General features: G+C 45.2%; 1 protein-coding gene across 1 annotated transcript in view; it reads right to left on the reverse strand.

The window, feature by feature from the left end:
- LOC136864038 (very long chain fatty acid elongase AAEL008004) overlaps positions 1-14,337 on the reverse strand; it is a 332,205-nt gene that overhangs the window by 47,280 nt on the left and 270,588 nt on the right. Inside the window, exon 4 of the mRNA XM_067140559.2 lies at positions 7,893-7,973. Coding sequence (XP_066996660.1) covers positions 7,893-7,973 — 81 coding nt within the window. The remainder of the gene's footprint in view (positions 1-7,892; positions 7,974-14,337) is intronic.

A 14,337-nucleotide genomic window follows, 5' to 3' on the forward strand; every position in this document is an offset into this window, starting at 1 on the left:
CCCCTAATGGTACGAAATGAAATAACAAAATTCAAATTCATCCACTGACCTAAATAAAATAAATGTCATGAAGAATGAATGGATGGACATGAACCCTACAAAAACAAACAAACAAACAAACACAGTGGATCAGACTCAAAAAGAAGGTGGTTAGAGTATTACTGACCAAGGGACCATTTATAAAGCACAATGATGCTTGGGGTCTAAATGAGTGCTAAATTCACGTCTTTTTTTTTTTTTTTTTTTTTTTAGTTGCTTTACGTCGCGCCGACACAGATAGGTCTTATGGCAACGATGGGACAGGGAAGGGCTGGGAGTGGGAAGGAAGCGGCCGTGGCCTTAATTAAGGTACAGCCCCAGCATTTGCCTGGTGTGAAAATGGGAAACCACGGAAAACCATTTTCAGGGCTGTCGACAGTGGGGTTCGAACCTACTATCTCCCGAATACTGGATACTGGCCGCACTTAAGCGACTGCAGCTATCGAGCTCGGTATATTCACGTCTAAGGCCCCACAGAATGGTATATGTCGCGAGTAAAGTAGAACCATGGTATTTGTCATTTTGGGGTACTGATCAAAAGTAGCGAAGACTCACGGTGGTCCACACAAGATGGTACTACTCACAAGTATTGCAATTCGTACAGGGAACGCAGACCTATGGTGTTTCTCACACAATGGGGCCACTCATAGCCAACGCAAACCGGTAAGGTTCCTAACCTAGGTGTACTACTCACGGGCGCCGGTATTCCCGTGGTGTTCCTCACAGAGTGGGTACCAATCACAGGCAACGCTGACCCACGGTGCCGCTCATATAGCGGTACAACTCACAGGCTACGCCCAGACCCGCGGTGTTGCTCACATGGGTACGACGCACGGGTACTGGAATCCACCAGGCCATGCTTTTTACTGCAACTAATCACAAACCTATTTCGTACCAATTTAGTGATACTACTCGCAAGTACATGCAACCCATGGTGTTCCCCGCATGATGGTACGAATCAAGAGTAGTTTCATGGTTCTAATTCAATCATCCCTTGGTCGCCCCTTGTAGTCGCCTCTTACGACAGGCAGGGGATACCGCCGGTGTAGTCTACACGTGCGTCCTCCACCCGCAGGGGGTAGTGTGTTTGGTCCGCGAGAGGTATTTTATTTCCTTCAAGTCCGCCGACAAGCCGGTTAGGACCCCCCTATCCGCCACCTGGGACGCGCCACGTGGGAGCATCACCTCTCCCCCTGCTACGCCTGCGTAGCAGGTTCGTGGTGTGGGCATATTCACACACGGTAGTAAATAAAAGCATATGCCAAAGTATACGTCCTACTTCTCAAATGCATAATCTTTTTCACTTTTCAGTTCACGAAAAGTTACAGATATTTTGCACATATAAAACTGGAAAACGAATAAAAATACCGAAAAAGACCAGAAACTGTTTACACACTTCTACATTAAGCCGAAAAACAGCGCGCGTACTTGCACTTTTTATCGACAGCAGCGCTGCAGATGGCGGAGAACATGTACACCGTGTCTGTTAACATGTGATTCAGAGGAAGTCGTCACACTATTCATTTATATTCGTCCTGCTAGTATGTTCTAACACAGAGGTGTTCAGCAGGGCACCCGTTGTTGCTAGCCCAGTGGGGCCGGGCTGGCGTGACGTAAATGCGGGCAGCTTACGCAGTATGCACACGTCACAGTGAAGCGAGAGAGCCAACACACATTGCAGGAAGCGATGATGATGATGATGATCCTGATGCTGCTTTACGTTTAAAGGGGCCTTACATCTAAGGTCAACATACGGTATATGTATCCAATGACTGGAGAATGAAATATATGGTGATGAAAGATGATTATGTGATTAAAACAATCAGTGGATCTAATTCGCAATGCCTTATTTTCTAATAAAATTATAAAAAATACAGGTGACAATGGAATAAGGCATTGCCTGGAAGTAAAGATATATCTAATTCCAGTTAGAAGTTAAAGTAACACATTAAAATACGCAAACACGAACTAAAATAGAGTCAATGGGATAAAAGCGCAGTTTACACAAGTACACGAAGACAAAGGACGTTATTACACATGATAAAAAAAGACCACTATCCCTCATAAAACGGATGACGAGGTCTGTTGACTGCTCGTCACCTCGCAGGATGAGGGAGATTGTACTCGGAAGTGTTAGCCTACGGCGCAGATAGACCAGGTCCACACACTCCGTAAGGATGTGTGCCACGGTAAGATGATCGCCGGAAGTACACACCGAAGGGGGTTCTCCCTTCAGCAAGTAGGAGTGCGTTAGTATACCGTGGCCAATCCGACGACGACATAATACCACTGCTTCCCTCCGAGAAGCTCGAAGAAGTCCTCCATATCTTCATTGTTCCTTTTATCGCTCTCAGCTTATTTGGATGGCCTCCAGTCCATCCCCCAACGGGACATAACCAGATGTCTCAGCTGAGTGCGAATATCACTTGCTGGAACCTTGTAAGGCAACAGGGGCAATGTAACTGCCGCCTTTGCAGCCTTATCTGCTAACTCGTTTCCATCTACACCCATGTGGCTTGGGAGCCACATAAACGTGATTCTGGTGCCGGCGACCGAACACCTGGCCAGCAGGTCTTGGATTCCCTGCACGAGCGGGTGCCGAGGGAATCGGGTATCGATAGACTGTAGCGAGTTCAAGGAGTCAGTACACAGAAGAAAGTGTACGCGCTCATTTGACAGTGCGTACCGCAGAGCTTCACAGATAGCATAGAGCTCTGTTGTGTACACACTGCAGTTTTCTGGGAGAGCAAAAAGAAACCTATCTTTGTAGACAACGAATGCACAGCCCACCTTCCTTTCTGCCCTCGAACCATCCGTGTAAACTACAAATGAACCTGGATACCGGCCAACAACGGGCAGAAAGAGCCTCAAATAAACCGAAGGGTCCGTGTTTTCCTTGTAAGGGCGTTCTTCTCCGCCGTCGATTCTTGTCTAGACGGGCTGGGAGGGGATTTCCCAGCCCAGGTCGACGATGCCGCCTCCACCGGCTTAGGCGCGGCTTTCGCCGACCTTGTGATGGAAGGAGGCGTCGTCTTCTTGCTCTGCTGAGCCGGCGTAGGTTTCTTAGTCGGCACAGGCTTATTGGTGCTCGAAGGCCGGGATGGAACCGCCTTCGAGCTCTTTCATTTTGCGGCGTTGCTCACAGGGGCAACTGCCACCTTGGGCGCAGCGATCTTCTGGGAAGGTGTGCCCGTTGAAAATGACGAACCTGGGAGAGACTGTGCTATCATGCTGAAGTCTAGTGTCTTGGCCGGTGCATTCAGAGAATTAAAACTTACGGTGCGCTTCCTGGTAGGAAGGACGATACAGGGTCTTTATCTCCTGGATCTTCTTCTCACTCAGATAGGTCGGACAGTTCCGATCTCTAGGAGAATGAAGACCGGAGCTGTTAGTGCACTTGTACGGAGTTGTGCACTCCTCCGCGCCTTGAGCTACTCTCCCACATGTACCCCCCCCCCACACACACACACATTCGAACAACGAGTTACCATGTGTCCGAATCTCTGGCATTGATAACATTGCGTAGGAGACGGGATGTACGGCCTCACATCGCAACGATAGGTTGTTACCTTGATTTTCTCTGGCAACACTGACAATTTGAAGGAGACTATGAACGCACCCGTGGCAACGTCTTCACCGACTTTGCGCGTGATGCGCCGGACAGGTGTCACGCCACGGTGCTTCATGTCTTCCATCAATTCATCGTCAGTGTTCAGAACAGGTTCACGGTGGAAAATAACTCCACGAAGCAGATTCAAGGTTTTGTGCTCTTCCACTTAGACGGGGATTTCGCCGAAGTGGTCGCACTTAAGCAACCGATCTGCTTGGAGCGCAGTGCCGTCTTTAGAAGCAAACCAACATTGCGCATTTGCTTCAGGTCTTCAAGTTCACCGTATACACCTTCGATGTGTCGAATAAAAAGAATCGATTTGACCAGCTTGAAATCTTGCCCATCGGTTCTGGTAGCAACAAGGATCCTAGAGAAGCTGGAACCCCGACTAACACGCTGCGCTTGTTCCCAAGGGGTTGCCACCCTTAGGGAATCAAAACGACTTGGGAAGCGAACTACCCGAGGAGGCAGGCGGAAGTAGTTTCGACGCCATGCCCGAAATCATTCTCCCCGAATGCCACCCACTCCGATCAGAGGTCTCTGTAGCCGAACCAAGCAGCCAAGGCAATACCCACCTGGTCAAAGCCGGTACTGCCCGGGGCCCGATACTGGACGATACCTAATATGGCAGGACTGAGGTAATGAGCACTAGGACTCCCTTCCTCTAGTCACCCGCAATAGCATGTACCCCATAGCGTGTACAGAGAAATATAGAGAAAAAATAAATTAAAACAATAAGAATATGTCCTTCTGACATTCGGCTGTGCGGGGACCTGTGTTGTCAGGCGGATACTACTGCAAGGGTACATGCCACTCCCACCCGCCGCTTCCTGGGTGGTTACTGACACGGGCTTTCGAGCGTACATCTCCGAGCAGCACGCTCATCAAAAATTTTGAATAGGTCTACAACTAACCCTCAAAAACAATAAAAATAAAGAGGGAACCATGGCCACATGACTATTTTAGTCGCCTCTTACGACAGGCAGGAGATACCGCGGGTGTATTCTACATGTGCGTCCCCCACCCGCAGGGGGTAGTACAGGGTTTAAGCGTACAAGCTACGATTTACAATTCCTTCGATGGGAATAACTATATTTTCGTTAAAAAAAGTAAAATTCCTGTTATTCTTTCAGCAAAAAGTAATATAATTACATAATGCAACAATGATTTTCCACAGTGTTGTAGTGCTGTGTGGCTTTCCCTGTTCACTGAATTCCTGAAAACAGTATTTAAAATTAACATGTTTCCGGTGATAATAGCTAACTAGTCTAAATGGCGAGAGAGAGGTTTCATTACAAGTGAAGACATATATATTTACTATCCAAGATTAAAGCACAACAACGGCAAGGTAAAAATATCTACCAAATAGATATACAGTATGCCTTCAAATAAATAACCTCATTGATTTTATTCCCAGTAAGCATGATTGGATTGTTGGTGAGTTTATCAGATAATTTAAACTAAACCACAAGCCACAGCTTGTGCATCTTAACTCCGTATTATATCAGAACTGTTTTTAAAGCACCTCTTAAGATGTAATAGTTTAAATTGTAATTAATTACGTACATTATAAAATTTGAGATTTTAGGCGTAAGTCTTTATTGTATCCGGTCAGAACACATTAACTGCAATGAACAGAAACAACTTACTTCATACAACGTAAATTGAAAATGACGTGGATTTCTGCCCTCTTTCTTTCATTATTTTCTGCCTCCTTCAAATTGGTATCGCAGTAATGATCGAGAGTGACTGGGAGAACTTCGCCCAACCTTCTTGGACTGTGACGTAGCACGTCACTGTGGATGAATAGCATACGCTACGCTCATCGCCTGCCAGCCCGCCCACTTAGGCCGCGTGCACACCGAGCGCGCTTCGCGTAGTGTGTCGCGTGTTGCTCAACGCTAAGCGTCACGCTAAGCATAACCAGTGCTTTGTTCGTAATCTAGGTGTTCAAATCGTCCGCGCTCTGCTGCGCTGAACGCCTATCGTACAGCTAAGCGAAGCGCCAGACAACGCGCAGTTTTGGTTAATTGCTTAGCGTTACCTACCTGGTTCTGAATCTATGGAAGAAGAAATTATTCATGCAGTGTTTCAAAGAGAAGAAATATGGAACCCAAGCCACAAAAACTACAAAAATGTAACTGTTTTGCAAAATAAGTGGACTTAAGTATATACAACAGTTGTATCGCATTCCTACAGTAAACATATACAGTAATATTACTTCTACTGTCACACTTTACTGGACAGGATGAAACTGGGTACGGATTTTAGTGTCGGAAGTGTCCGAGGAGAAGTTCGGCTTACCAGGTGCAGGTCTTTTGAACTGACACCCGTAGATGACCTGCATCATGGTGAGGATGAAATGATTATAAATACACACATACACCCAGCCACCGTGCCAATGCAATTTACTAATTATGATTACATTTCCCGACTCTGCCGGGAATCGAACCCGGGACTCTGTGTCCAAAAGCCAGTACGGTAACCATTTAGCCATGTAGCCGGAGACTTTGTGACAAAGTTCATAGAATCTCCCAGACTCTGTCATATCGGTTTATAATTTTGCCAATGGAGGGTGGTAACGTGAAGAATATCACTCTGCAGGCTAGTAGTGGGCTTGGAAGTAAATATTTCTGTTTGTTAATTATATTTGTCACAAATTTACTCCACTTTTGTTACGATGATTAATTGTGTATGCTAATTGTAACAATATTGCAAAATACTATTTATAATTATTATATAAAGAGTGTGATTTAGCCGGAAATTTAATTTCCACGTGTTTGCTGCACGGTGCTCCTAGATAATATGGAAAATTGAATTTCTCCCAATACTTCTCTGCTACTTGACGCCACATTTCAGTTGCAGGGTTTAGAAGGTCAAAGGTATTTTTTGTCATTCTTAAGTAATCATAAAATTTATCGCGATAAAGTCTTGCATCTCTGTGCAAACGATGGAATTCTCTGAACGTACCGTAATTCGTTCTTCATTAAATTCATGAAACCACTTTCGATTCTTTTTCCTAATGTTCAATTTTGGGTAACTGTTATCCATCAGTAAACTTTTTCTAGTGTACTTGGATAACAGCATTAGTTTGTGACCACCCTAAAACGCCTCGCACCAAACTAAGCTGAGAGCACGGCGTGGAGTTTTCGGTATGAACAGCAAGCACACCTTGCGCTATGCATAGCATTTCACGCTACACGCGACACACTATGCGAAGCGCGCTCGGTGTGCACGCGGCCTTACAGTGCTAGGCGCCCGCAGGACGAAATTCCCAGCGTGAGCACCTCTCTTCTAGCGCATCCCTCACCCCTTAAGTTTGAACAGGGTGACAGATTACGGACAGAGTTTTAAAGCAGTGGTTGAGATGCGACTTGATATGAAGCTGTACAGTAAGTACGATTAGTGTACAGATTTGAATTAGTGTGCCACCTGTAGGGTTCTTGTCTGCATCACGAGAGAATCAAGTTAAGTGGTGCACAGGATTTAATCACATCATATCTAACAAAATAACTCTTCACTCTATTACAATCAGCTCGCCCTGAATAAAGTTGTACGTCGTTACAGTTGTACATTTTTCTAACAACCCTGGTTTCTCATTCAGAATCCGTTGTTAATGAGCTCTATCCCTTTTCTAAACTATTTTAAGTGTGACTATTACACATTAGTAGTAGTTTGTTTGTCAACTGGCAAAAACTAGGGCAAAATGCAGGTCCCATTGAATTCTCAGCCTCACTGGTAATTTATGTTCAGTCTGGCCAGCGCCATCTGGTACAGCTATGGGATGGAGTAGACCGAACAACCAAACGACTCAACCCCGAGTGTTACGAGTAGGCTGATAACCCGACTGTCTAAAGGGGCCAACGCCTTCGGGTGGAGAAGTTCCTTCAGTTGGGTATTGGTCCCCCATGAAGCGACCAAGCGGATGAGGACGAAGAGCAAAGGAGTACCCCAGAAGCTATGCGCATCTCTTGTGCCTCCATGTAGGTGCGAGAAGAGGGTGGAGGTCAATGATACACTGCCCGACCTAGGGGCTCACTGGATAAGGGTAACAGAAGAAGATTCATACGATCATTAGAAAGGTGGCCAGACTTTGAAGCTGTAAAGTATAGACATTCAGTGAACAGAATTGCAACGACTACCTTTTCCGAGTTGCCAATTGCACGGAAAACTGTAGGCTATCAGCAGGTAGACATATAAGAACCTTTTAACACAAAGCACATCAATCTGCTGCACCACTCACCCGCAGTGCCATGGGGCTGTTTGAATAGTCCACAGGCTGGCAACGGAAGCTGTAGTGACCAGCCCAGCCGCTCTGCAGATACTGAAACAAAATAATAAAGTCCATCAGAAAGAGAGAAATGTAGCCTAAACAATCGGATATGAAATGGCCATACAGTAGTTACTAGCCCCACACTGAAATCTTTAAACGTGCTCTCTTTGTCGGTATATAGTACTGGAATGAGATCTACAGACTAAAAACGAAAGTAATGGTAGCTGGGATAGGGCTAAAATGGAATTAATATTAGGCAACTGTAAGAAAATTAGGCGAGGAGAACCATTAATATTCTCTTCTCAGAGTCAAAATTTTCTGTCATTTCATTATGTAGGCTACTTACAGGAGCAGATAGTGCTCGTTACGTTCCATGACGTTATTGGATACTTTCGTTCTTTCTTCTTCACACTTTCCTCCGCCATTTTCAGGGTTTCAGAAGAGTTACGAAGTGTGACTCCGTGAGACACCAGATGTTACATCAACATTACTAGCGTAGAGTAGTTTGCCGGTGTACGTCGGGTAAAACTCTTTCCCTTTGACTTGAAAGAAATTTAACTAGACTATCCCATCCTATAAAAATCTCGAAATATGCACATTATTCTCTTACACATCAAATATCCTTTAATTACTGAAATATATGCCTAGTCTCTATCGAATATTGTTTTCTGAAGGTACTTCTGATATAAACCACCAACATAGGAACTGTCAAAATTAGTTCATAAACAATCTCATTAATTCTCACTCACCATTATTTCGTGCACGGCAACTATAATAACTGTTCGTTAATGCATGTGATCACTTGACAGTCTTTAATCTGTCCCCGTGGTCAAGGGGCGGAAAGGAAGCAACAGTGGCCTTAGATACGGTACAGCCCCATAATTTGCCTGGTATGAAAATGGGAAACCACGGGGAAACAGAGCTGCCGACAGTGGGGATCGAACCCACTATCTCCCAAATGCAAGCGGATAGCTACGTGACCCAAATCGCGCAGCCACTTGCTCGGTCTAGTAAGACGATTGGAACAGTACGCTCTCCACTCCGTGAAGACAAATGGGCACTCCGTGAGGACAAATGGGTTTAACGGTGTGAGAGCCGCGTGGCATTGTCACTGGCTTTTTACCAAGGCGGCCGTGGTTCGAATCTTGGCCGTGCATGTACGATTTTTAAATTTTTTTGTTGCTATTTGCTTTACGTCGCACCGACACAGATTGGTCTTATGGCGACGATGGGATAGGAAAGGCCTAGGAAGTGGAAGGAAGCGGCTGTGGCCTTAATGAAGGTACAGCCCCGGCATTTGCCTGGTGTGAAAATGGGAAACCACGGAAAACCATCTTCAGGGCTGCCGACAGTGAGGCTCGAACCCACTATCTCCCTATTACTGGATACTGGCCGCACTTAAGCGACTGCAGCTATCGAGCTCTGTATTTTTGAAATTTACTAGCCTGTGTCTATGATCACGATATCAACAGTCATGTAAAACTGCAAGTTCGATTTTACTTGCTAGTACGTTCAAATCCCGCCGTGCTGAATGAGTGTTTATACGTTATTTCACTTCAAAACCGGTCCCGTGGTCTAGGGGTAGCGATTCTGCCTCTTACCCAGAGACTCGCCCCGCAGGCCACGTCGGGTACTTTTACGTGAATCTGAGGGCTCGTTCGAGGCCCGCTTAGGCTACACGAGAGTAACTGAAGAGCTATCGGACGGCGGGATAGCCCCGGACGAGACAGCCCAAAATAACGGGAGAGAATTCGCCGCGCTGGCCACACATCACCTATATAAACAGGCCTTCAGGCTGAGCAGCGGTCGCTTGGTAGGCCAAGATCCCGCAGGGCTTTTTTGCTTGCTGTTCTGTTTCTCACTTCAGATCCAAGATAATGGGAACATAAATATGGCATGGCTTCTTCGTTTGCTAATTTGTCCCATGTAGTTTCATACACGACAGCAACAACTAGTAGTCATGCAACTAAAGCCACACCAAGTGCAAGGGGCCGTTGACCTCGACGTCCCAAGCCTCTAAATCGAAGTAACAGCAAATTCAAATTTTGAAAACGGAAGTTATTAATTGTCCTATCATTGCAACAATTAACGATATTTCGAGTAATAATAACAATGATGATAATATCCGCCTTTAGGGGGCATTCGTTGGTGTGATTAGCTTCCATCCCCGGAGGCCCGGGTTCGAATCCCGGCTCTGCCATGAAATTTGAGAAGTGGTACGAAGGCTGGAACGGCGTCCACTCAGCTACGGGAGGTCAACTGAGTAGGGGTTCGATTCACATCTCAGCCATCCCACTTCTCCAGGCAAATGCCGGGACGGTATCATACTTACGGCCAAGGCTGCTTCCTTCCTTCCTTCCTTCCTTCCTTCCTTCCTTCCTTCCTTGTCTATCCTTTCCGATCTCCCCATCCCCCTACAGAGCCCCTGTTCATCATAGCAGATGAGGCCGCGTGAGCGAGGTACTGGTCCTCCAACCCAGTTTTATCCCAGGAACCAAAGTCTCACGCTCCAGGACACTACCCTTGAGGCTGTAGAGATGGATCCCTCGCTGAGTCAGAGGGAAAAATTAACCCTGGAGGGTAAATAAATAAATAAATAAATAAATAAATAAATAAATAAATAAATAAATAAATAAAAATACTTTATTGTGGCTAATGTTAGCGGTGCAGCCCTTCTAAGGTAGACCTAACGAGGGTGGACAGTATCCGCCGTATATGGGAAACATCGTGTGCGAGTTGCAGTAATGTTGGGGACACCACAAAATCCAGTCCATGAGCCCAGGGAATTAATAGTTTAAGATAAAAATGCCTCGACCTGGCCGGGAATATAACACGCCGCCCCGAAGATCAGAGGCCAAAGACAATGACTACAAAGCCATGGGCCACTTTAGTAATGAGTTTTCAATTAAGATTGGGCTGAAAATGGAAAATATATCAATGCCTACAAAATCACACACACGCGCGCGCGCGCGCGCGCGCGTGCGTGTGTGTGTGTGTGTGTGTGTGTGTGAAACCTGGGCAAAACTAAGGATGAAAATGTTTGTGATAATAGTCTGTCAATATTCAGCAAGCTGATATTAATTTGCACACAAAGTACGTGCGACGTACTTTCTCTAAGTGGATAACACCAATGAAGTTCCATATCCACAACACACACATACAGAGAAAGCTTTGCGTCACATCTGAAGTGTGTCAACAGTCTCCAATGTTAATGAGTAAGTTATGTCAATAGAGTAGTTCGTTAAACAGTCTGTCGTAAACAAAACCTGAACGCAACCCTACGTCAGAAATGCAGAACAGTCACAGGATGATAAATATCGTATGAAGTGCCTTCATGTTTTGCCTTCCAACTGTAAACACCGTGTGAAACTGGGCTAATCGTAGGGCGAGTACATCAGTGCCCAAATGTAAACATCTGCGTGTAATCACTTCACGTTAAAATTGGCTAGCAAAGAGGGAACTTCCCAGGCTTGTAACAGTGAGTTAAAGATACATGGTTCATGATCGCGTGAATACAGGTTGTGTTTAAAGTTTCCCTCGCATGGGTCGTGTGTGGGCTAACAGCTGCTGCCAATAACTTGGCTACAAATTTTGGCTCAGAGAACCCCCCAAGTTAAGTGCTATCATGCTGAACAGCGCTTTCTTGGCGCGGGCACAGTATGCCTTTTCATAACCCAAATGGAAAGAAACAAGGTATCTGACGGTAATCTTCACCCTGGCTACACGGTCATGCCAAAGGCCCATTTCTTCCACCTCGATATCGTGGAGCACGTCACTAACTGATGCACCATATTGCAAGATTGACTTTTTAACGGCGCGAGGTATTGCTTACTGATGAAAGTCATGTGTTTTTTCCTGTCATCATGAACGTGTTTGAAGACAATCGAGGAACTCTCAACGTCTCTGATAGAGTACACACTTATTTTTTGGCTATCTGGTTACCGTCAGACAAATTTTGGGTTTTCGGCTATGATAGAACAGGAAAGGGCAAGGATGGGGTAATTAATAGTCGTGGTCTTAAGGTACAGCCCCGGTATTTTCCATGTAAGAAAATGAGAAAGCATGGAAAACATTCAGCGCTGCCAACCCACTATCTCCCGAATGAAAGCTTACACCCGTACCATTTAGCAGACTCCTGGGTGGATACAGCGTACAGCAAGATCAAGATCATCATGGTTGGGACTCTGATTTAAGTTTTCGAGTAGCATTACAAGGAGTCATCGTACAACTCTCCTGGATATTCAGGACAACCTCACGGCTCCTCAGTATTGGGGAACATACTCCAAAACTTGGTGGAACCATTTACCCAGCATGTCGGATGACGACGCATGCATCTATCGTGCAGGAACAGCATAACATATCGTCCTAGTAAATGACCCTTGCTCATTCCTCAGACAAGAATCATACTAAACGTCTACGGAATCGATTTAAACAAGCTGCTTCTGGATGCTCTGCCCGACTACGCAATCTGCAAGACCCATGCAAAGCGAAAAAAATGGACTAAAAGTGGGTTGACTGGATAGTGGGTTGCATAGGGTAACTTGTCATGCATTGAAGGTGCCGATATTTGAGTGCATAATGTAAATGAAAAACCAGGCCATCTTTTGAAAACATGTTTTTGCTAGTGGTCTTATGGCGACGATGGCATAGGAAAGGCCTAGGAGTTGGAAGGAAGCGGCCGTGGCCTTAATTAAGGTACAGCCATAGCATTTGCCTGGTGTGAAAATAGGAAACCATGGAAAACCATCTTCAGGGCTGCTGACAGTGGGATTCGAACCCACTATCTCCCGGATGTAAGCTCACAGCCGCGCCCCCCTAACCGCACGACCAAGTCGGCCGGTCTTTTAAAAACAAATATCCCTTCATTTGTATGTTAGTGAGCAATAGGAAATTTAGTGGGTTTTTTTTTTTTTCATTTAATGTTTCTCGTCTACTTGTGTTGAATACAGTAACAGATCACTGGGCTCCTGTTTAGGCTCCTTATGTATAGATACAAAGAGACTACTTTTCACTACTTTTCAAGAGAAGAATCTTGTGAAGCACACTGACGAAGGTCGCACAAAGTATTTTCGAAGCAGGATACGTATCAGAGACGTTTAAAAATAATGTGTGACATTTCACTCTAAAACCAACAGGAAAAGTTGATTTCCTCAGTGTTTAACTCATAGGCGATCATTATCACATGCTGCTGTCAATAATACTTCTGTGATTGCCCGACAGAAATAGAGTTCTTTGAGACCTTCCAACAACACAGTCGGTCATTTATGTTGAATTCTAACTTGGAAGATATCGCGGAGTCCGGCTTTCAACACTGCTGCTTATGCCGTTGACGCAATTTCTATGAAGTCGCATATTTATTCTGGATACGGATAGAATCTCTTCATAACAACCTCACCTTTATATACATTCGAGCCGGGCTGAGTGGCTCAGACGGTTAAGGCGCTGGCCTTCTAACCCCAACTTGGTAGGTTCGATCCTGGCTCAGTCCTGTGGTATTTGAAGGTGCTCAAATACGACAGCCCCGTGTCGGTAGATTTACTGGCACGTAAAAGAACTCCTGCGGGACTAAATTCCGGCACCTCGGCGTCTCCGAAGACCTTAAAAAGTAGTTAGTGGGACGTAAAGCAAATATTATTATTATATACATTCGTGTCTTGTTTTGGTAACACAGCAAGGAAGGTATTGGTAGGCACTTATTTAATTTTTAATTTTTCGGACGTCAGAAGACCATCTTGTTGAAACTGCCAACATTCTGCTGAGCGAAAGGACCGCATGATCGATTGCAGTCCATGTAAATTGCAAGCGACTCCTCAGTGGCAATGCTTGTATATAAAGAACTTCTTTGGGTCAAAATCCTGAGGTCAACGAAAGCAAACCATGCTTCATAAGATAATTAGCAGTTAAAAGCACTATAAACAATTTCTATTATTATTATTATTATTATTATTATTATTATTATTATTATTATTATTATTATCGTACCGGTTGGAAGAACACAAGACGTTGGACAGGAAAGATAAAAGAAAGGAGTAGCACAAATCGAAACAATAACGGCCCCAGCTCGAGGTCCCGTGCTCGCCAAGCACGTTACACCAGTTATGAGGGAGGATGCGGGACGTAACTGACAAACGATTCTCCTTGTAATCCTCAGGAAATGCACTTATTTCCTCAAAGGAAGGCAGTCAAAGAGCTACAGCACGCTGAGCAAACATTACAACACTTCTCAAGACCAGTTAAGGGGATCCTCGCGGTAACTCGTTGCCAAAAGAGCGCAAGCGTGAGACAGGTTAAATCGATGCATGGATGAAGAGGATTGCGCTTTCCTCACATAACTGGCACTCAATGACCACCGCGCCGTGAATAATTTGAGCACTTGGTACTGTGTGAGCTCGACAATGTCGAGGAGAAAATTTAT

This window comes from Anabrus simplex, chromosome 2 (assembly GCF_040414725.1).
Source record: "Anabrus simplex isolate iqAnaSimp1 chromosome 2, ASM4041472v1, whole genome shotgun sequence".
Lineage (NCBI taxonomy): Eukaryota > Metazoa > Arthropoda > Insecta > Orthoptera > Tettigoniidae > Anabrus > Anabrus simplex.